The sequence below is a fragment of the Rhinatrema bivittatum genome, chromosome 9 (genome assembly GCF_901001135.1).
Source record: "Rhinatrema bivittatum chromosome 9, aRhiBiv1.1, whole genome shotgun sequence".
In the NCBI taxonomy this organism is placed as follows: Eukaryota; Metazoa; Chordata; class Amphibia; order Gymnophiona; family Rhinatrematidae; genus Rhinatrema; species Rhinatrema bivittatum.
In genome coordinates this window covers 112,529,153-112,554,383 of record NC_042623.1, presented here as the reverse complement: position 1 = coordinate 112,554,383, position 25,231 = coordinate 112,529,153, and the positions used below count along the sequence as shown (strand labels likewise).

The window sequence follows — 25,231 nt, the reverse complement described above, 5'->3', positions numbered from 1 at the left end:
TTGGATGTGAAGAGTACTTGAGAAATAGATTTTGAACATCAAATCAATCTCCTTTCAACATCCATTTATTTATTTACATTTATGTGTCGCACCATTTTGAAAGGAAATCCTGCATAGATCACAATCAGAGCTGCAAATACATTTAATTAAATAAATTAATATCAATTCACACTGCTTAAGGAATGGGAGAGATTTTAAGGGAATTGGCTTCCTTATTGAGAGCTGAAGGATAGGAAATCATACTTGTCTGAGCCAGAATATAGCTATGAGAATCATAGTTTCTCATTCTTCTCTTCATCTTATCAAGGTCTTGATTATGAACGGCAACAGATAACAGGCATAGAGGTGGCCCCCACCCCCACCCCTTGGATGGAGAAGGCATCAGGCGCAAGTGTGTTGAATGTCTTCACTGGAGCATATGTTTCGAATCTTATTGAATTTGGTGGCAAACAACTCTATCTCCAGGGTTCCCCAACAATGCAAGATGTATTTTTCCACTTGTTGGTCTAGGGACCATTTGTGATGATCTAGGACTTGGCTCACTTTGTCTATCATCACATTCTTTTTCTCAGGAAGATATGTGGCTTGGGGAATGCATTCAGGATCTATTGCTTAGTTCCATATTGAAATGGTTTCCCTGCATAGAGGATAAGAACCAATCCCCTCCAGAATATGGCTATTTGATTGTCTGATGTATTAAGATTACTTGGCTGGACAAAATGTGTTGAAATCAGAAAGAGCATATTGAGTTGCTCTTAACTTTAGAAAGCTAATGTGGCATTTGGACTCTTATGTGGACCAAGAGCCCTTAGCTTGAAGGTTTTGGAAGTGTGTTCTATAACCCAGAAGAGATGCATCTGAATTTAGGATGTGGAGTATTTGGAAAGAAGATCAGCTTGTCAAATTACCTTTTGTGGCCCATTAAGGGATGCCATAGGGATAATAAGCATCGTTGATGCCACATAGCCCAGAAACTGTAAAATACAGCGTGCTGTAGCTTCTTGGCTGTGGAAATTGATTTCACTGAAGTCATCAGATTGTGTAATCTGTCTATGGGAAGAAAAATCTTAGCATGTTGTATGTCAAATAAAGCTCCAATAAATTGCAATTGGAGAGAAGGAATCAGTCTGGACTTGCAGTAGTTTATTTCAAACCACAGTTCAACCAGGAGTCAAAACACAGAATTCAACATTTTTAGTACTTTGCTGATGAATTGCTGTTGATTAGATAATTGACTAAGTATGGAAAAACATGTATCCCTCAGTTTTACAGATAAGTTGTCACTACCTTTAGGCACTCTGTAAATACACAAGGAGCTGCTGACAGACTAATATCCTTGGTATTGCAGTTGCTGGGATCCTGGAATGAATCTCAGTCATCATGGTCTGTGGTCTGGGTGTATTATGTGTGTATACCAATGCTTCCCGATCCTCTCCTGGAGGCACAGCTATCCAGTTGGGTTTTCAGGACTGCCAAAATGGATATGCACGAGACAAATTAGCAAACCCTCTGTCTCCAATGTATGCAAATCTATCTTATGCATATTCATTATGGATATCCTGAAAGCTTGACTGGTTAGGTGTGCCTCCAGGAGAGGGTTGGAAACATTGGTGTGTACATCTATTTCAGGTCTAGACAGCAAAACTAGCCACCCCTAATAGTAGCAAGACCAAAGATATGTCATTATCTTGTATTATTTTCTGCTAAAATTTGTTTAGGCTTCTGAAATCCAAGATGAGACAAAGTCCTCCTTTATTCTTGGACATGAAAAATATTTGGAATAGAATACCTTTTTCTGAAAGAAACTTGTTTGCCTGTTTTTGCTTGAAGAAGAGAATTACTTTCTTAATAATTTCTGATGGGAAATTTGAAAATGAGTTTCTTGGGGAATAAATAGTTTGGAGGAATTCTTAAATACTGTAGTATGTAGCCCTCCTTGACATTTAGAAGCACCCAAGAGTTTGTTATTGTTTGAGACCACTGATTTGCAAAATATGTTAGTCTTCCTCTGATAGGGCAAAACATCATCCCTAAAGCTGGAAAACTGACTAAAATCTCTGCTGAGAGTCACTGCATTTCATTTATTTATTTATTTACGGCCTCTCCATCCTTCAAAAGGTGGTCTGAAATAGTGTACAATAAAATACATAAAAAATAACAGTTGAAGTTCCTTCAGAATTTTATGGACTTATCACCTGTGTCTACAGAAACATTAACATATTCTAGTAGGCCATGGATTGGGGCCCTATTTTCACCCTCTACCTGCAGGACAAAAAGTATAGCTCCTAGCTGAAGGATGTGATGGATCTGATAAAAGACAAGGAGAGTCATCCAAATTAGAACCCAGATCGGCAGAACCACAGTTTAATTCACATGATTTAGAGCAAAATCTAGGGAAGAAGAAGTAGTATGTTACAGTGGGAAGAGAGAAACATTACTGGTTTCTTCTGAAGTGAGACCCGAGCCAACTTCTGAAGCGAAAGGTGAGGATAATTCCCATTCAGAGATTTACTCCTGGGGAGTTCTGCAGAACTGCACATTGTGGAACTTGCACAGAACTCCAAACTTGCGCAGGTTTTTACATTCAGTGCGTAGAAACAGTTATATCAGCATCAGCATGAACAGGCTGGAAGAAGGCAGTGGTGATCTCCTTTATGCTAGCACTGCTGTATTTTCCCCTCTACTACAGCTGCTCCTCTTCCTCTACAGTGCAGGTGATCCCTTATTTGGCAGCAAACAATTGATCAAGCTGGGAGCAAATTCCTGCTCGCTGCTGCCCCCATTCTGGTCCTCCTCTAGGTTTCTCCCATTGCCTCTCCTTATGGCTTGACTTACACTTACTGCAGCAGGCTTTGATGCTGGCAGCTGTTTCCCTTTCCCATGACAGAGCAGCTGGTCAGGAAGCTGGCCTTCTTTAAAGGTTCAAAAACATTTTTTTACCGTCCCAGAGTCTTTTTTTCACGGCTGGGAACAGTGAAGAACATTGGGGTTGGCAGGCTTGAAGAGGCAGAACCACCATTAATAGCAGAAGACTGAGAAGATCCTGAGGGGAAGGGAAAACAGCTGGGCAAGGGGAGGGTTTGGACCTATGATGAGGGATGAGGGAAGGGAAGACAGCTGGGCAAAGGGAAGGTTTGAACCTGTGATGGGGGAAGGGAAAGCTGAAAGTGTAGCCTGTAGGTAAAAAAAAAAAGGTTTTGGGGTGGGGGAGGGAGAGAAATTGGAAGAGACAGAGGAATGCTATAGGGAGCATATGGTACCCTAGTGGGGTCTAAATAAAGAATGTGGTGGCCCAATCATGAGAAAGGAACAGGTGAGGAAGCAATGTAATGGGCCACAGCGAAGAATATGGCTGGGCTGGTGGAGGGAGTAATGCAGTGGCCTAACAGGAGTGAGGGAATATTAGAGCTGGACAACACCAGAGGCAGAAAGAAGAAACCGTGGCTAGGCCCCAATTTCCCCCAATTCCACAGGAAGCAGCAAATTCTGGAGCAGGAGTTAGATACAATTTCTGCAACACTGTGGAAACAAGGGCCCTTGCCTATAACATAGTAGACAGTTTTGTTTTTCACTACTGAATGTTAAAACTTTATTAAAATACATTACAAAATAAAATTTCTTAAAACCTGAAGCAAGCACAGCCTAGACATAAAACATTGCTCCTAAAAAATATTTTGTTTGCCCTGTGCTTATGATCATGAAAGGAAATTCATGTTTCTTACTTATTGGAAGATTTTGGATTTCCAGCTAATCCCTGCTCTTCTTGTTTTAGTCCTGCAATAAGGGCATCTCTCGAGCAGTGCTTATCCTGTGTGTGTGATGGGGAGAGAACATTAGAGAGAGAATATTCCATATATAAAACAACTTCATGATCAAAATTATAAAATGGTGGTGAGATTATGATAGGAAAAAGAAAAGTGATACCTGCAAATGGGTAATGAAGGAAAACCTCTGTCGCTGGAAAGGTTCACAGCCTTCCCAAAGACACTGCCCAGGATAGATATCTTTTCCTCCATGTTCAGTTGCTGCATGATAAAAAACTTGAGATGGTGTTTCAAACCACCTAAAGAGAATATAAAAGAAGTAAAAACTGTTATTCTTCTGTGGTGCTATCAGTGATGCTAAATATTCACCACTGGTTTCAGAGAGTAAAATGGCAATCTGTATTCTTCCAGGACAGAAGGATAACCGGTCACAACAATGGATGACATCATTCAACAGCACTGACACAAACGTTACATAATCTCACATACATACCATCTCACAAATTGTGCTCAGTTCTATAATATAGCTTATTTTAATAACTCCATAGGAGGAGTGAGGGTTTGTGTAGCTAAGTATTTGCCCATCCTTGATCATCTAAGCAATTTGCTTTTTCTGAGGATAAGTAGGCTATATCATCCATGCAAGGGTCGTCTTTCAAAAAAAAAAAAAATGGAAAAAATAAAATCTAATCCATCAATGGCTTCAGAAATAATTTTGTTGGATGAAAACCCATTTAGGTTTTTACACTTTTTCTTTTTTTTTTTTTTTTTTAAGACAGACACACAAAACAAAAGTAACAGGTCCTAAGGGAGAGGGATTCTACCCCTAAGAGAGACCCTGGAGGACAGATTGATCCAACTTGTTATTATGTTGAGAGCTGGTATCCAAACAATAATGTGTAGACTGAATGCCACATTACACATTGGCAAATCTCCTCAATGAAAGTTGATTATAGATGGTCCACTGATGCTGTGATGACTCTCACATATGACCCTTCATAATCAGACGTGTCCCGGCATTACAAAAAAAAGATGTATCTGATATCTAATTATACCGTAAACTCAGTTGGGTTACAGCAATATGAAGCCTGTTTGGATCATAAGAAACAAAATACTGACTGGACCTCCTCTGTGAGCTGGCCCGCTTTACACAGAAGGAGACAGCTATCTTGTAATCCAAACCATACAGGGATTCATTCACTTCAATAAACATAAAATGTTGGTAGGATGATTGACGGTTAAGATGGAAGTTTGACACCATCTTAGCCAGGAACTTGGGATGAGTTTACAGAGCCACTCTATTATGATAAAACTTAGTATAATGTAGATAAGTTACAAGGGCCTTGAGTTTATTTAAATCATCTAATATTCTGCAATTCCCAACACATTCAATGCAGATTACAACAGCATATACATAGTAAAAACAAACAAGTAGTAATCCAAATAAATAAAATATCACAAAGACAAATATAAAATAAATCAATTAGTCCATGTACGTTTAGATGATCACAAACTTGCTAATCAATACTACACTGCCCTACATCAATAAATGATTGAGCAATTAAAACTGCCTTTTGTTTCCAAAATTTCAAATCATATTTATCACGTATCTCAAAAGATAAAGAGTTTTAAAGAATCAGAGCTGTTATAGGAAATGCTATCGTTCTTATTTCCTGAAAATGGAATTAATTAATGGATGAAATAATAAGCAACTTCTGTGATGACAAAACAAAAAACGTTTTGGGCAATCAATTCTTTCAGCTAAACAATAAAAATCAGAGTAAATGGTTTTATGAATTAAATCAAACAACTTAAGGGGGAGATTTATTACACTGTGATATTTTATGATGGGAGGGATAAAATCAGGGGGAGGGGGTGTTCCTGCAATATTTTGCCCCTCCCCTGTAAAATATCGCTGTGGGTTTCCCCATGATATTTTTTTTTATCACAGAAAATTACTGTGCGAAAAAATATTGCGGGGATAGGTAACAAAACGCGCCAATGGCAGCCCCTTCACACAGGGCTGTCATCTTCTTACAGGGCCATGCGGTCCATAAACCCCCCACCCCAATGTGCAAAAATCCCCCCTCCTGGGGTCTGAGCTGACCCTGACCACACCCCACTGCCTGTTGAGGCGAACCTGGAGTAAGAAATATTTATACATTTTTATTTATTTTTTTTAATGCCGTGGGGTAACACCCTACCTATTCCCAAACACTTCCTCCTTAAACAAATGACCCCTCCTTGTTCCAACCCACCTTCAACAAGGCATCCTGTTCTTGCAACATTAAGTAGTCCCTGTTGTTCTCTAGTGGTCTCCCCCCACACTAGCCCATCCCTAGATACCCCCCCCCCCCCATACTTTTAGAAGAAATTTATGTGCCTAGTAGGGCCCGGAGCACTCCCAGGGCTCCAGACTGGTGGAAATCATTTTCCAAAATGGTGCCGACCAGCCTTTGGCCCTATCACATGATAGGGGCACAAGCTAGACAACACCATTTTGAAAAATGGTGTCAACCAGCCTGGAGCCTAGGGTGTGCTCTGGGCTCCTCTAGATACCAGGAATTTCTTCTAAAGGTATGGGGGAGGATCTGGTGGGTGGGGATAGGGTGGGAGGGGGCGCCACTAGACACCAGTGATTTATTTCAAGGAAGGGGGGTTCAGGTGGCCATTAGACACCAGGGACTACTTATAATGTTGAGAGTGTCAGAGGGGAATATTTATTTAAAGGGGAGGGGTTCAGGAAGGAGGCAGGGTATTGCCATGAAGCATTAAAAGTTTGTTATATTTTATTTTATTGCTGTGGGGCTGCCTCGACAGATGACAGGGAAGTTGTGGTCTTCCCAGACCCTCAGGGGGAGCATTTTATACATTGGGAGGAGGGAGCTTATGGGTTGAATAGTCCATTAATTTCAGTGCAGGAACATGAGGATGTGCATTAATGTCCCGATGATGCTACCGCCAAAACGTTATCTACAACTCCTGAGGTGTAGCTAATTGTTTGGCAAATAACCTGGCTCTTGCAAGCTGCATTATTTTATCAGTATAGGATTAACTATGCATTAGCCTGCTCAAAACCTCTGCCTATACATTCTGCATTCCCGTAATGTGCGATGCCAATATCGCTTTTTAGAGGAACTTCAATCTATTTGAACCAGAAGCTTAATTCCTTTTTTTAAAAAATGTATTGCTTTTACATTAATTCCAAGAAATAATTCCTGTACAGGAAAAAGGGAAAAACATAAATCAGAATAGCAATCAAAAATTGCATAAAGAAAATTTCAATCAATCTTTAGCCCACAATAAGGGGAGAGTACTCAGAGAGAGGAATTAAATTTTAACAATGAATAAAGATGACCAAACTTGGCATTAGCTCAGCAAAACATACATTTTTAGTCACCAATATGGAGAGCTGTTAACATGGAGAAAGATGAAGTCAACGAGGAAAAAGAGGTTTGCCTCTGAATTATAAAGTTGGACAGTTGTTGGGCCAAAAAAATACATTTAACTCCTTGCAACTTAACCACACATTTACAGGGGAAATGTAACCAAAACAATGCTCCAAGTTGTAACACCCTAGACCTCAACAATAAAAATCTCTTTCTTTAATGCTGGGTTGCATTTGCTACATCAGGAAATATGTTGATGCGAAAATTTAAGAAGGAATTAATTTTATTATGAAAGAAATCTCATCACCAAATCCCGGTATCAATCCACCACAAAACTAGCTATTAGAGTTGAAGCAAAGGTCTCTGCAATACCAGAACTCTCCAGAAATTCAAAACATCAAAGGAAGGTTGCTGTTCAAGATCCAAATGAAGATTCTTCTTTGCTGGTGGTAAAAAATAAGCTTTGGCGATAAGTGGTAAAATGTTCTCAGAAATTTTCAAAACCTCCATAAATTATCTTCTCAACAGCTGAGATGGTGACACTGACAATTGTCAGTGGCCCTCTGTCAATTGTCATTGACAGAGGGCCATGTTCCCGAAACTCTGAAAATTGCCATCGTTAAACCGATTTTAAAGAAGTCCAACCTTGACAACTCCATTTTGAATAATTTCAGACCTATTTCTAATCTATCTTTTATCGCAAAAAGTTTAGAAAAAATAGTACAAAAACAACTTGACCACTTTTTAGAATCAAATGATATTTTATTTCCAAGTCAATTTGGTTTTAGGAAGAATTTTAATACAGAAACACTTTTATTATCGCTGACGGATACAGTCTTAAGAGGATTCGACACTGGCAAAAAATATTTTTTAATTCTTTTAGATTTATCAGCAGCTTTTGATACTGTTCAGCATGATATTTTAATTACTCGCTTACTTGAAATTGGAATCTCAAACACTGTTTTAAAATGGTTCAAATCATTTCTTAATGAGCGATCATTTCAAATAAAAATTAAGAGCTCTATCCGAGAAAATTCCACTCCAGACTGGTGTTCCGCAGGGATCAACATTGTCTGCCACACTTTTTAATATTTATCTCCTGCCTATATGTCATCTTTTAACGGGACTGGGATTGAAATTTTATGTTTATGCTGATGATATTCAGTTTTTAGTACCAATTGAACATGATTTTGATTTTACCTACAAATTAATAACCATTTATCTAGATGCCATAAAAAAATTATCACAAATGAAATTAATCCTCAATACAGATAAAACAGAAATTATATTGCAAGAAAGAAAATATTCCCAAGCTGTTATTCCGCCATTTCAATTCGCGAACACCAAATTGATTCCCGCATTGTTTGCAAGAGATCTCGGTGTGATAATCGACACTGAGTTAAATATGAGAAAACATATTGCGATAAAATTAAGAGACTTATTTTAAACTATTAACGTTGAGAAGATTAAAAATGTTGATTGTTTAATGTAACGCTACACTTTCTCGGTTCAATACTCTGTTTATTGTTTAATGTAACGCCATACCGGCGACAGTTGTGTTATATGGAAACCGACTTGATTTGATATATATATCGAGAATGTCGGTATATAAAAACTCTAAATAAATAAATAAATAAATAAATTGTTGGAATTTTCTGATTTCAGATCAGTACTTCAAGCTTTGCTGTTTGCTAATCTTGATTACTGTAATGCATTAATGCTTTGCTTGCCTCAGCCTACGATTAGGCCATTACAGGTTTTTCAGAATGACGCAGCTCGGATCCTAACAGGAAAAAGGAAGTTTGAGCACATTACTCCAACCTTGATGACTCTACACTGGTTACCCGTGCATTTCAGAATACAATATAAGGCGGCATGTATAATTCATACCATTATTTATGGAGACAGAACAGAATGGCTTAACGCCGCTTTACGACTGCATGTACCACAAAGAGACCTCAGATCTGCTAATAAAGGTCTATTATCAATTCCATCCATTAAAATAGCATACCTTAGCCAGATTCGAGAAAGGGCACTATCCATCGCGGGATCAAAGCTATGGAACTCACTACCAATACAACTAAGAATGCAGCAAGAAAAAAATAAGTTTAAAGCAGAACTTAAAACTTGGCTATTCTATGCGGCATATAATGAAGATAAGAAATAGGCATCAATGCAACTGTACAATCTCAGGTGGCTCTGACCTTTTAACCTCAATACTTAAAGCATGCTTTAGGTTTTAGTATTTATTGGTTTAATATTTATGGCTTCTGACATTATTTTATTAGGATATCTTTTACTCTTACTTGTAAAATTTTATCTCTTATTATTACTGTTGTTTGTAATTTTCTTTTATTGTATTTTATTGCTATGTTAACCGCTGTGAAGGCCATGCCGAGACAACGGTATATAAGTACAAATAAACCTTAAACTACTGTTTTCTGCCTGCTATGACGTCTTTGACCTTCCTCAGATTCTGGAAAATCCATCTGACCCAGCAGCAACCCTGGTACATTTGATCCTGCTGAATTTACAAATAAAAATTTGTGAGAACCCAGCATCCTATCCCTCTAGTAGCCAGGAAACTGGATCTCAAATACAGATTTCAGCAAACCCAGGGGTTTGGGGTAATCCAATTACTGCACCAGTGAGTAGCAGTGGAATCGGCTTTGAAACAGGCAAAGAACCGACTTTTCTACAGCGCTCTACTGTGCAAGGACCCTACAATGTTGGATAACTTTGGGAAGACGGTCTTTCAGAACTCGATGCTCAATACCAGCATAGTGGCCAACCAATTCTACATGGTTGTTAGATTCACTGGATGCGGATCAGGCAAACTGTCAGCAGACACTTCTGGAATCAGAGGAGTGCAAATGCTATCTGCTCCTCTCAGTGAATGAAGCATTTGATACTGCAGCAAGTGCTCTGCAGCAGCTATTGGGGCAGCTGGATGGTTTGGTTAAAAGCCAGCAGTTTATAGGAAGACATACATGACAAGTTAGCTGATATATGCTGTTCCAGGGACAACTTTGTCAGGGATAAACTCAGAGAAACAGGTGACCAAATTAAGAAGCAGTATATGTTGCTATCCAGTCTCTCTCAGTGGGATCTGAACACCCATCTTCTTCCAGGTATCCTTACTTTACTTTTAAACACTCCTTTCAGAGATGCTCTTCTGCCAATTTCAGAAGTATTGTGCAGCACCTGTGCTTTCACAGAAGCAGCTTTTGTCTCGTAGATGTCAGTGCGAGAAACGTCAGCTGAAAACTCACAAGCAGCCCAGCACAAGCCTGGGCCTAGATTTTGACCAGACTTGTCCCCCCCTCAGGCCTCGATTCCCTCCCCCACCCCCAGTAGGGGAGAGGCTTACCTTTTCCTGGTAGAATGGCAGAAGATAACCAAGGCTTGCTGGATCCTCAAAGTTGTGGAATCTGGTTACCCTTTGAACATCTGTACTGCCTTCAGCACGCAATCTCAAACTTGAGCCCTTAGACAGTCATTTAAACATTTCCCCAGTTTTAGATATCCGATAAACAATTCTTGGTTACTAAAAACATTTATCTGAATTAAAAACAACTCAACATTCACTGTTAATAAGAAGGTATCAAGAGTAGCCAAACAGATTGAAGAGACGGATACAGCTATATATAGTAAGATTTCCCTGAAATCTGACAATAACTGTGGATTATTAGTGAATGGTGAAAAGCTGTTTCTCAGTGCATATAAGAGAATGAAATGAGTTGTATGCTTGTCAAGAATCTTCTTCCAACTGAAAGTCCCTCCAAGAAGTCCTAAGCTACTTGTGGTCAGGGAACCAATAGGGGAAAGGGAGAGAAGGGAGAGAGAAAGCAGGAACAGATCCTTCAAAAACATTCAAACAATAACCAATCAAGAGAGAGAAAGCTTGTACCTTATAAAACATTTAAGCCAAGCAATCTCACAAGATGACAGAGGGTGGCAGTACATTAAAACATACAAATACACTATAGAAACAGAAAAGCTTCTTTCACCTTCCAGCACTGCACTATTGTTTGGCCTTCAATCTAGATCCATCCCAAGATGGAGCCACTTCTCAGTCAGTGGGTGATAAAACCTGTCTCTCTCAAAGACCATGGCAAGGGGTTCTACTCCTGTTACTTCCATATCCCTAAGAAGTCAGAGGGATTGAGACCCATCCTAGTTTTACGAAGTTTGTGCAAAAGCTTATTGCAAAAATTCAAAATGAACTCCCTCCATACTATCCTTCTCTTCGCTTAAGCGAGAGACTGGATGTGTGCCTTGGATCTGAAGGATGCATATGCTCACATATCCATACATCACTCTTATTGGCAATACCTTTGTTTCATGGTGGATGTCTCTCACTACTATACAAAGTTCTCTCATTCGGGCTCTCTGTGGCCTTGAGGGTCTTCACGAAATGCCCAGTGGTAGTGGTGGCACAGCTTTGTCACCAGAGAATGTGTGTCCTTTCTTATCTGGATGACTGGTTAGTGATGAGACCTAACCAAGCAGGAGTGTTGGACTCCCTGCAGAAGACAATCTAGCTCTTTCAGTTGTAAGGTTCATCATCAATTTTGCCAAGTCGAACCTTGTTCCTACCCAAAGAATCAATTTCACTAGCACTTGGACAGACTCCCTGGAGGAGAGAGAATTCCTCCCATTGGAGCTAACATTCTGTCTTTTGGCATTAATCCAAAACCTATTTCAGCGGGATCAAATCCTGGCCCAAGAAGTTCTAGTGGTCCTGGGACACACACTGGCAGCAGTTCATGTGGTTCTGATGAACTGCCTCAACAAACAGATTCTCGAGTGGGTCCTCCATGCTCAGTGGGATAAGCTGCTTTAGCCCTTGTGTCCCCAGTGAAGGTCACTGCAGATATGAAGGGATCTCTCCAGTGTAGGCTATGCCCAAACATACTGGAGATGGGAATTCCCCTTCGGTGTCTACCTCATCAAGTAATGCTGGCTACGGATGCATCCACTAGGGGATGATGCACACACATGGGCTCATTCCAAACCCTAGGAGTCTTTTCGTCAACAGAATGTCTGGTTCAAATCAATCTCCTGGAGCTGCAAGCAATCGGGCATGCATTGAGAGTTTTTCACATCTCCTTCTGTGAAAAAGAATTCTGATCCAAACCAACAACCAAGTGATAATGTTCTACATGAACAAACAAGAGCACACAGGGTCGTGAACTCTCTGCCAGGAATTCCTGAGAATTTGGGAATGGACTTGTGGCCATAAAGCACTCTTACAAGCAACCTAGCTTCCTACCATTTCCAACTTGTTGGCGGATTGTCTTAGCAGAGTGTTTCGTCCCCATGACTGGTCTCGTCATCAAACAGTGGCAGACAGGTTGTTCAATGTCTGGGGTCACCAGTCCATTTATCTGTTTGCATCAAAGGAAAGTTGAAAAATTCTGCTCTGTTCTTCACAGCGATATGCAGATTTACTATACACATTTCTGTTGATAGCAAGAACAGTACAGAAAGCAATAAGGGACCGGGCATGTCGGATCCTCATTGCTCCACTATGGCCCAGACAAGTGTGGTTCACTTAACTCATCATATTGTCAGTTAGCCCTCTGATTCTCCTGGGATCTGATCCTACTTTGCTAACTCAAGACAAGAGTCTCCTGTATCATCCAAACCTTCTCTCTGATGGATGTTGAACACTTGCTAATTTCATCACTGTCATTATTCAAGGAAGTGGAGGATAATATAATCTCTGCCAGGAATCCTTCAACTAGAAAAGCTAACAGTTTTAAATGGAAGATGTTTTTGTCGTGGTGTCAGGCAAACTCCCTGGACCCATCCACCTGCAAACCAAAGTAGTTGCTTAAGTACTTGCTCTCCCTCACATCCTTGGGTCTCAGTATGTCATCAGTCAAAGTATATTTCAGTGCCATTGCAGCTTATCATGTTCCAGTGAACAGCAAGCTGATACCCATATATCATTAGTTTCAAAATTCACAAAAGGCTTGTGACACACAAGATCTCCAGTCATGAAGACACTGGTGCCGTGGAATCTCAGTTATATTGGAACAACTAATGAAACTGCCTTTTGAACCATAAGAGTTGACCTCCTTAAAAGTTGTACACCTGGAAAAGTAATGCTCCCAGTTGCTATCATGTTGGCTAGAAAAATCATGAGCTTCAGGCATTGGTTGATTACTTATAGTTTATGCAGTTTTTACACAAAAAAAGAGTAGTTTTCCACACTCATGCCATGTTTCTGCTAAAAGAAGTTTCAGCTCACCCTTTAAATCAAGCCATTGTCTTGCCCATGTTCTTTCCAAGACCTCATGTACAAGAAAGGAAAAAGGCTCTCCATTCACTGCACTATTAAAGGGCCTTAGCCTATTATCTGAAGAGAATTTAAGCTTCTCAACGTTTTGTCTTTTATGATCCTAACAGATTGGGAATAGCAGTTAGCAAGCACATGTGGTCCAGCTGGCTGGCAGAATGTATTGCATTTTGCTAGGCTCTGCCTGGCCTCCAGATCAGTGACTCTGTTAAGGCTCAAGTAAGAGCCATAGCTACTGATTGGGTACTAAGGGCCCTCTTACAGTCATGACTTGTGATGGAGAACAGTGAAGGGGCAGTGAAACACTTTTTGACATGTCACACAAGGTCATATTCTTGTTCCCTAAGTTTTTTGATCGTAAGTAGTTTTATAATTACTCATAAGTATTCTATAACATTTAAGCTTCAGTTTTGTGCTTTGCTTTTGCTAGACAGACAGATGTGCAGAAGGGAAGATGCTAGATAAAACTGCTGTAAAAACTAGAAAGTTACAGTCCCAATATTACAGAGTTATGTTTAGAACACACCAAAGTCGTGCTGACACTTCAGCTTAGTTGCAGGCCCATAGATAGCATTTGCATACAGAGTGAGAGTGAATTTAAATATAGCCATTCAGATTAATTGTTTATAATAAATGGCCATTCACAGAAATATTTTGACAATTTTGTAAACCAGTTATTGGTTTATGGGTTGGAGATGAGAAGAAGTGCAAACTCTATAGAATGCCTTATCAGTAAAATCATCTTAGGGAGTGCATCATACTGGCGTCTTGCATGGCACTCTGTCACTCTCTCCAGGTATGCCGCCTTATATTATTTGTAGTATTTAATAAAAAAAAGTTTTTTTTATCCACAGCTGTTGGCTCTAAGTGTTTATTTGTTCCACAACACTATCTCAGTGGCTCATCTAATCACAGTGCCTATCAAAGACATTTGCAAAACTGCATGTTGGTCATCAGTTAACACCTTCATATCTCATTAATGTCTGGACAATCTATCAAGAAGTGACAGCAACTGTGGGCAAGCAGTTTGCGCAGCCTGTTCATCCAGTGGTCCACACTCCACAGTTGAGTCTGGATTGCTTTTCAACAAGTGCTCTGCTGCAACCCTCTGTTTGGGACTCTCCATGTGTCATGGCTAATTCAGCCTTGCTTGTTGACAGAGAAAGCAAGTTTGTTTACCATAAACTGGCTTCTCCGCAGACAGCAGGTTGAATTAGCCATGCTCGATACCCAACCATCTCCCTGGAGAGTCGATTATCTAGCTAAAAATAAGCTCTACAATCAACTAAAGGGCTCACAAGGCAGCATATGCTCATTAGAGTAAAAGCTCTATGAGTTAGAAAAGAAAGGCTCATTTGGTGCCATTGGTTGATGTCACCCCACATTCATGATAAATTCATCCTGCTGTCTATGGAGAACTGAATTTACAGTAAGCAAACTTGCTCTTTTGCAACAAGATAAATGAGGGAGATATACCTACAGAAGATCTGTCCACTAATGACAGGAGAATGCATCTGACACTAATCTGCCCTGTGATCTTTTCTTGGGGGAGGGAGGACATTAAGTAAAACTACTACAGTAGCATATACTTTAAAAAGGGAGAATAAGGAAATTAATTTAGAAAAAAACTAAAAGTAGAAGCTGCAAGGGTTGTAAGTTTGCATGAGGCATGCTCATTGTTTAAAAATATCATTTTGGAAGCACAGATAAAGTGTATTTCATACATTAAAAAAGGTGAAAGGAAAACCAAATTGCCAGCATGGTTTATTGATGAGGTAACGAAGGCAGTTAAAACTAATAGGGAATCTTTAAAAAAAATGGAATACAGACTTAAATGATGAAATTAGGCAAGAGCACACGCCCTAGCAAGTTAGATGTAAAACAGTAGTCAGACAGGCCAAGACAGACTTTGAGAAAAAGCTTGCTAGTGAGGCAAAAACTACTAATAAAACCTTTTTCAAGTACATTCAAAGCAAAAAACCTGTGAGAGAGTCAGATGGGCTGCTAAATGAATGAGGTGGCAAAAGATTATGCTTAGGGAGAACAAGGAATTGAAAAACAAAGAATTTTTCACAATGGTCTTCATGGAGAACAATATTGGGGACATACCTGCAACTGAAAAATTCTTTAAGGGTGGAAATTCTGAGCAACTGAAACAAATATCAGTGACAATGGAGGATGTAACAGATCATATTGACTCTGAGGGAGTGTATAGAGAACTCCCTCAGACTACCTTAAAGGACCAGGCACAGAAGTCTCTCCCAGTCCTTAAGCCTGAGACCAGCAGGGAAACCTGGGTGAAGGGAGGAGCCCTTCACCAGAGTATGAGATCTAAGGGCCCAGAAGGGTTAGGGGGGCTCCTGGGAGCTGACAGAATTCTTGCATACACAAAGATCTGCTACAAGTAAAGTTAGTTAAGGCTCTCTGTTTAAAGGACTCTACTATTTAAAGACTGTGCGTTGCCTGAAGTACAGGTGAACTGCTTGAAGTGCTTGTTTTCCATTTGCACTGCTTGTTTGAGTTACCTGAAGTGAAGGTCTGCTGCCATTTTGTTTTTCCTCTTAAGCCTCAGCCAGAGTCTACTTGTTTCCTCTGGCTGTTACCAAGCCACACCCGCTCGAGCTACCATATTGACAAACTAAAGAGTGACTAATCACCGGGACAGGATGATATCCACCCAAGAATTCTAAAACACACTAACACAAGTAACCTATCTTTTAAAACAGTCATGATTCCTGAAGACTGGAAGATGCCATTGTGATGCCGATTTTTAAAAAGGGCTCCATGAATGATTTGCTAAATTATAGATCAGTGAGTCTGATGTTGGTACTGGACAAAATGGTATAAGCCATTCTTAAAAATAAAATCGATGGCCATATAGCTAGACATAGCTTAAAGGAGAAGAATCGACATGGTTTTAGAAGAGGATGTCTTGTCTTACCATCTTTTAGATTTTTTTGAAGATGTATTATAAACATGAGGGATAATGTGAGCTGGTTGATATATTGCATTTAGGTTTTTAAAATGCATTTGACAAAGTCCCCTATGAGACACTCCTTTGGAAACTACAAAGTCATGGGATAGCAAGCAGTCATCTATTGTGTATTGCTAACTGGGTAAAAGGCTGAAAACAGAGGATAGGACTAAATGATCAGTTTTCCAAATGGAGACAGGTCATTAATAGAGTACCACAGGGCTTGATACTGGCACCTGTGCTGTTTAACATATTCATAAATGATCTGGAAAAGGGAATGACAAGTGAGGATCATCTGCAAATTTGATCCTCACAATAAATGACTGTTTGCTATCCCATGACTTTGTAGTTTCCAAAGGAGTGTCTCATAGGGGACTTTGTCAAATGCCTTTTCAAAATCTAAATGCAATATATCAACCAGCTCACCTTATCCTATATGTTTATATACATCTTCAAAAAAAATCTAAAAGATGGTAAGACAAGACATCCTCTTCTAAAACCATGTTGATTCGTCTCCATTAAGCTATGTCTAGCTATATGGCCAGCAATTTTATTTTTAAGAATGGCTTCTACCATTTTGTCTAGTACCAATATCAGACTCACTGCTGCTGCTGCTGTTTTAATAAATTTGTATCAAATTTGCAGATGATACAAAATTATTAAAATTTATTAAAACAGCAGCAGATTGCGAGGAACTGCAGAAGGACTTTGTGAAATTAGGAGACTGGGCATCTGAATGGAAGATGAAATTTAATGTGGAAAAGTGTAAAGTGATGCACATAGGGAAAAATAATCCCAGGTAGATGATGCTAGGCTCTGTAGTGGGAGTCACTACCCAGGAAAAGAACTTTGGAGTCCTTGTGGACAATACATTGAAATCCTTGGCTCTATATACCGCGGTGGTCAAAAAAGCAAGCACATGTTATAGAAATGATCCGAAAAGGAATGAAGCATAAAATAGAAAATGTCATATTCCCACTGTGTCGCTCCATGGCTTGATTGCCCTTTGAGTATTGTGTGCAGTTGTGGTTGCTTCATCTCAGGAAAGACACAGTGGAACTAGAAAGGGTGCAGAAGAGGGTAACAAAAATGATAAAGGGGATGGAACAGGCTAGGGCTTTTCAGGTTGGAAAAGAGATAGTTGAGGAAGGACATGAAAGAAATTTATAAAATTATGAGTGGGTGGAATGGGTAAATAAAATCAGCGCACTACCAAGCTGTGGAATCTGTTGCCAGAGGACATGGTCAAGGCAACTAGCAAACAGGGTTTAAGAGAGATCTGGACAAGTTCCTGGAGGAAAAGTTCATAACACATTATTCGACAGGTATATCAAAGATGACTATTGCTATCTTTGGAAGTGAATAATAGGAATTAGATCTACTTTATGGGATCTGCCACTTACTTTGATCTGGATTGGACAATGTCAAAGAAAGGATGCTGGGCTCAATGGACCTTGGTCTGACGCAGCATGCCAATTCTTATGTTCTAAGGAGCACCTAGAATGCCAGTTAAGACTGCACTGAAGAAAAAAAGGATTAGGTCCTTGTGATCACAAAGAAAAAGAAACAAGGCTTTAAAAAGGGTGAAAAAGCTATCTAAGAACATTAGTAGGGTAAAGGAGGAAGGAAATCTGACTGTGAAAGTCCTGCTGCAGGAGAAAATGAGTCCAACTGCTACTGAGGGGGTTTTGTAAGGTGATATGTGTATGGAGAATTGTATGAATGCCCAGAAAAGTCTGGAAAAGCTTTTTCTGTACTCTCCATGAATTATGACATGTATGGATGATATATTCTGCTTGTCCATGGAGAAAATAAAAACTATTCCACAACAGTATTTTAATATTTATTTATTTATTTATTTAAGGTTTTTATATACCGGCATTCATGATAAGAATCACATCATGCTGGTTTACATATGAAGAGGAGTGAATAAATACATCAACTAGAACTATCGTGCAGGAAAATGCAGTTACAAATAACAAGGAATGATTAACTGGGAGAAGATGGAAATAAAAGAAAGAGATTAGTAATGGCTAAAAACTATGTACAAGGAGACAGAGATGAGCTGCTTGTTTTAAATATGTAGAAGGTGAAGGCATTAGTTTGAGTCAGGGAAGGCTTGCTTGAACAGCCAAGTCTTAAGTCTTTTTCTAAAGGTGGGGAGGCAGGGCTCCTGTCTGAGATCGGGTGGGATGGAGTTCCATAACGGTGGACCAGCTGTAGAAAGGGCTCGATCTCTTAAGGTGACATATGATATGAATATGATAGTAATACCTTCTTCCTATGATTATTTTAAATCAATAATGACCAATATAAGCAATGTGACAAAAATGAGGCTATACTTATTTTTCTACAATTTATTAGAGATTAAAGAGAAAAACTAGATTTTAAGTTTCTGTCCACAGACCAAAGGTGACAGACTAATTGTTTCCAATCTATAGAGAACTTTTATAACAAGTATTAGTTGATCAGCAAACTATAAAATAAAGCAACCTGTTTTTAAATTACACAGAAGAGGAAATAATAAAAAATGTATTGTCTATCATTTGAAAGTAGACACTGCTAATAATTGGGAAAGCAATTACACACTGCTACCATTTTAGCAATTTTAAATTTAAAGAGAGATTAAGTGATGTTTGCATTTAACATGCCAAAACTACAAGAAGGAACTTTCTATGGAATTCAGTGAGGACAAAAATTATATTCTGCTTGGCTAATCTTATTAATTATAATCATATAGGATTACAAAAATTAGAGACTACAAATTTTAAACTTATTTAACAAAATATGGAAGAAAAATACTCAAATCTTCCATATGGAAGAGACATATAATTGCCAGTAGTGTGATCATAAAATAAAAATATTTAGGTAAAACTTCTCTCGAGTTTGATAGCATGGGTTTAGTTCAATTCTCATATGACATTCCAAAAAATGATGTATAATATATATATATATATATATATATATATATATATCAAAAGAAAGAAATGTTACTATAAATAAATATATCAAATTTTTATTATACAAAAATCTCTTGCACATATTTTTCCCAAACTTCCCTGTTTTTTTCCAACTAAACTATATATAATAGAAAACCAATATTTCAAATAAAATAGTTTAAATAAAAAACACTTTTGAACCACCTTACATAAAAAAACCCCACATACAATAATCAATGCTGAATCATCTTAAAGATAACAGTACACTACATGGGGCCCCTTGACACAAATCACCACCATTAAAAACATCAATCACACCCATACAAACATCCACACGCATACTAAAAGCACACAACCCTTCTCTTCTAAAAGAGCAACAAAACAAAACTTAAAAAATGCTCGCATATTGTTCAATAGCCAAGAAAAAAAAAGGCATTGCACTGGCCTCTACCTGAAGAACTCTTCTTTTCACTGAACCCAATGTGCAAAACCTATAGAGATCAGATGATCAAAGTTTCTGTATTCAAGTTTATCGATAAAACAGCAGTAACACAAATAATAAAGGAGTGGAACTGTCAACACTTTCAAAACTAGGCAAAAAAAACACAATACTTTAATAAATGAATGGCTGGGTGACAACAAAAAAACATTTGCAATGGTAGAAATCACCAGGAAGTGTTCACAGTCAAATAGGTGAAACATTTTCTAGATAACTTCAAATAGCAAAGGTGCCCAACATATTTCACTGGTCAGATTTCTTCAGAGGCAAAATGTATTGCATCAAGAGACTCCCAAAGGATTTTCATGATTATAAAGGAACGGAACACGCATCACATGAGACTTCACACCATCCTTCCATCCTGCAAATAGGATGGAAGGATAGCGTGGAATCTCTTGCCTTAGATTTATTTGTCTGTATGCCACTTCCAGAAGTCTAAATATAATATTGATGAGTTAAAATATATGGCACTAAATGAAGATTATAGACATAATAGGCATTTCAGAGACCTGATGGAAAGAGGATAACCAATAGAAACATGGTGATAGGGTACAAATATATATCAAAATGTAAGGGCAGACTGAACTGACAATTGGGTGACACTATATGTTACTGCTGGCATAGAGTAAAGTAGGAAAAGTATTTAACAGGAAACAAACCATGGAATCTACTTGGGGAGAAATTAAATGTAAGAAGCAGAAAAATGTAATAGTAGTGTGTACTCTCATGACCAAGATGAAGAAGCAAACTGTAAAATACGAACAGAAATCAGACAGGCTAATAATTTTGACAACACAATAATGGGGATTTCAATTTCCCTAATATTGAGTGGATGAACATGTCATCAGGACATGCAGGGGAGATAAAATTTCAAGACGTCATAAATGACTGTTTCATGGAGCAGCTGTTCCTAGAACCAATTAAAGGGAGAACTACACCTTAGACTTAGTTCTCAGTGTATTGCAGGACATGGTGCAAGGGTAATGGTGGTGAGAAAGCTTGGCCATAGTGATCATAATAGAATCAAATTTGATATAATCACTGAAGGGAAATAATTAAGTAAAACCATTGCAGTATCATTCAACTTCACAAAGAGAGACTGATAAAATGAGTAAATTAGTCTGGAAGAAACTAAATGGGGCAATGGTAAGGGTTAAAAATCCGCATGAGGCATGGAGATTGTTTAAAAATATCTTGGAATCCCTACATTCAGTCGCTATCAGTGAAATCCAGGAATTTACTCTTAAAGAACTTTAGCTGAGGACAGATACTCTGAGTGATTGTATAAGGACTGTTGTATCGTTTTTTTCTTAGTTCAGTGCGGTGTTCACCCAAGCCTGGGGTGCAGGGGATGGGGGTTGGGGGGAGGGAGTGGGAAAGGCCGTGCGGGGAGGGGGTGAGAGTTTTGGGGGATTGAAAGTGTTAAAATAATTGCACATCTAGTGCTATGTCATATCCGTCCACTGGGGTACAGCCATCGAATGTTTCCATGTCATAATGCTCTCACCTTTTGTACCTGTATTTGAACTTATATATATATTTTTATCTTGGAAATTAAAATAAAATGTATTCCAAACATTAAACAAGGTGGAAGGAAGACCAAACAACTGCCAGCATGGTTAAATGTGCTGAGAAAGCAAGTCCAAATGAGCAGCACAGGCATTGGCAAGGTAGATTTAAAAAACAATAAGTTAGACCAATAAAAAATTTTAAGAAGAAGCTTTCCACTTAGGAAAAAACTAATTATTCAAGTACATCAAAAGCAAGAAGCTGATAAGGAAGTTGGCTAGATTACTACATGACCAGGGGTATAAGAGGCACTCGAAGAAATCAAAGTCATTGCACAAAAATTAAATTAATTCTCTAATTTCTTCTTTATTGAAAAGTATGGTGGGGGCATATCCACATGGAAGCTGTTCTTTCAAGGTGATGAGTCAGAGGAATTGAAGTAATGAGAAATTACTACTTACTTGATAATTTCCTTTTCCTTAATATAGACAGATGGGTTCAGGACCAATGGGTTATACACCTCTACCAACAGGAGATGGAGCAAACTGACATCACATTATATACACTCCTGCAGTGACAACAGACTGCCAGTATTCTCTTCAAAAGCAACTGTTGTCAGACTAGCAAAAACTCGATTAAAAAAGATAACCATTTCAATACTCTAACTAGGCATAAAGACACCATAATCCCCCCCCACCCCACAGATTCTCGTTAAAAACACACCCAATGACAAGAAATTATTATAAACGCAACTCATGTTAATTTCTCTGTTATTATCAATTAATTTTTCTGTTAATTCCAGTTAAAGTTGACTGTTCATTCTAAGTTCATATCTGTTAATAACTGACTAAGTTTTAATGTAAAACAGGAAGACTCTGGTCCTCCTTGTTCATTTGTTCGCTGTAAACCAATGTGATATGCCAGATCGAATGGCGGTAAACAAAAATAAATAAATAAATACATAGCCAACATGAAATACTGAGCTCAAACAAGAAATACATTAATAGTCTAGGGACTGGAATAACACTTACCAGTAACCCCAGGAACAGGTACTTAACCCAAAAGGCCTATAAAACAACATACGGCAGCCAAGGGCAGGAAGCTGAACCTATCAGTCTATATTAAGGAAAAGGAAACTATCAGTTCACTAGTAATTTCTCATTTCCTAGCACACAGATAAATAGGTTCAGGGCCAGTGGAATGTACCAAAGCTACTCCCAAATACAGTGGAAGGCTGCACGCAGTCCAGTCAAAATCACCTGTTAAAAGGCAATGTCGACAGGGGACAACAATCTAACCTATGCCCATGACACTGCCTGAGCCCTAGTGGAATGAGCCCTAATTTGAGTAGGCAACAGCTTTTCAGTGGCTACATACGCAGCCTCCTCAATCCAGCGGGCTACTGTAGCCCACGAAGCAGAGTCACCCTGTTTGTCTCCACCATGAAGGGCAAATAGGTGTCCGTCTATTGGTAAGGCTTAGAAATCTCCAGATACCTCAAGACATGTCTCTTGACATCCAAGGAATGCAACAGGTGATATTCCTCCACATCCCTTTCCTTATCCAGAGATGGCAAGAAAATGGACATATTCAAGTGAAAATCTGAGACCACTTTAGGCAAGAAAGAAGGAACAGTATGCAGTTGAATCGCACCTGGAGTCACCCAAAGGAACACTCCCGATAAGACAAGGCCTGCAGCTTGTAAATTCGACATGCAGAATATATCACCACCAGAAATATCATTTTCAATGTCAGTGCGTGCAAGGAAAGGAAACACATTGGTCGAAACGTAGGACCTGCCAAAAAGTCCAAAACCAGATTAAGACTCCACAAAGGTACCGGTAACTGCAAGGGAGGACAAAGATATTTCACTCCCCTAAAGAAAAAAGCCACATCAGGATGAGAAAAATAAGGATTCACCATTCATCTGACCCCTGAAACAGGCAAGAGACGTTACCTGTACCTTCAAGGAATTAAGGGCCAACCCTTTATTTAAACCATCCTGCAAAAATTCCAAAATGAGCAGGATCCTAACTGAACGAGGAAACACTCCTCAACCCTCACACCAAGCCTCAAACACTCGCAAACCCGTACATAGGCTAAAGAATGGAGAATTTTCGTGCTTGTAGCAAGGTGGCAATCACCGCAGTAGAATATCCACGCTTCAACAAGTGAGACCTCTCAAAGGCCATTACAGTAAGACAAAAGAGAGTTGGATCTTCGTGAAAGACAGGTCCTTGCTGCAACAGAATCCTGTGTCCTGGAAGACGAAAGGGGGAGTCTACCAGGAGTCCTTGCAGAAATGTATAACATGGTCTCCTGGGCCAATCCGTTGCCACCAAAATCATCATCTCGCTGTGGCCTTCGACCCTCGAACTATTCTGTCCAACATAGGCTACAGAGGAAAGCACAAGAGCATCAATACCCAAGGACTTCAGATCTCTCCTGCAACTGGAAGAACCATTGGCTGGAAGAACCATTTCAACCAAAACGCTCCAAGCGACTCACTAGAGCCTCCAAGAATGGGACTCTTCATGTGCCCACCCTAAAACATGCACACCTCACATCCACAAGGGAACGAGCTATTTCTATAGCTGGACCCACTCATTGGAACTCCCTACCTGCTAACCTAAGTCTGGAAACATGTCCATCCAAATTCCGAGCTAACCTCAAGACCTGGTTATTCAAACAAGCGTACTCCCAATAACCTCTGCCCTGCTTCCCTTTTCATCCCTAACATGCCAGCTCTTTGAGTACCTGTACATTTATCTGTCACAACCTCTGTTATGTTTGTTATTGCAGTTGCAATCTCAGTCACAACTTCTTCTATTGTGATGGTGGCTGCAATTTTAATTTCAACCACAATTACTATTGAACATCTATTGCCTCTGTAATCTCTTAGTGTTGATTTTATTGCTTGGTTCATTTTCTTCCTGTACTAAGTTTTTTGTTCCTATTTATCCTTTGTATCTCCCTCCCCTGTTCAATGTATTTTCCTCCTTGCTGTTATAACGTAAACCGATATGATGTTGCCACGAATATCGTATAGAAAAATGTATAAACAAATAAATAAATAAACTGAAGAATTGAGGAACCTTTGCATTATGAGAAGTCACCAGCAGGTCTAAGAACGGAAAGCCCCAGCAATCCATTATCAGCTGAAATGCCTCGTCCAACAATACCCATTCTCCTGGGTCCAGACGCTCCCTGCTGAGAAAGTCTGCTCTAACATTGTCTTTTCCTGCAGTGTGCAAGGCCGAGATCTCTTGAAAATGCACTTCTACCCATTCTATAAGTTGGTCTATTTCCTGTAATACTTGGTTCCTCTCTACTGATTGATGTAAGCCACCATTGTTGCGTTGTCCGACATTACTCGGAACACTCGACTCTGCAGCCTGCCACTGAACTGCAGGCACGCCAACCAGACTGCCTGGGCTTCCAGCCGATTGATGTTCCAGAGAGACTCTTCTGAATTCCCGTGCCCTTGCGCCAATAGTACCTAACAGTGAGCTCCCCAACCCTGAAGGCTTGCATCTGTTGCGAGTACCAATCTGGCGATGTCAGGGAATTCACCTTAGCATTCTGAAAAAACTCAAAGCATATGGCTAGGCATGGCCAGGAAAAGGCCAATACTTTAGCAAAAAGAATTGATGCCTAACCAATCTATTAGAATTATTTTTCTAACTTATATAAATTAAAATATAAATTAAAATAGAAGCAAACAAATAAGCAATTAAATAATTCTATGTACTGTAATATACAAAACTCTACCATACCCGGGGGATAGGGGAAGGATAGAGTAGAATTCTTTGAAGGATAAAAAAAAAACATGTAGATAAGGGTGAGCAGT

General features: G+C 39.2%; 1 protein-coding gene across 1 annotated transcript in view; it reads right to left on the bottom strand.

The window, feature by feature from the left end:
- The window catches only part of ARID2 (AT-rich interaction domain 2), a 736,417-nt gene that overhangs the window by 107,004 nt on the left and 604,182 nt on the right, over positions 1–25,231 (bottom strand). The window contains exons 17-18 of the mRNA XM_029615213.1: positions 3,925–4,063; positions 3,723–3,808 (exon numbers count right to left, since the gene is read on the bottom strand). Of these exons, the coding sequence (XP_029471073.1) occupies positions 3,723–3,808; positions 3,925–4,063 (225 nt within the window). The remainder of the gene's footprint in view (positions 1–3,722; positions 3,809–3,924; positions 4,064–25,231) is intronic.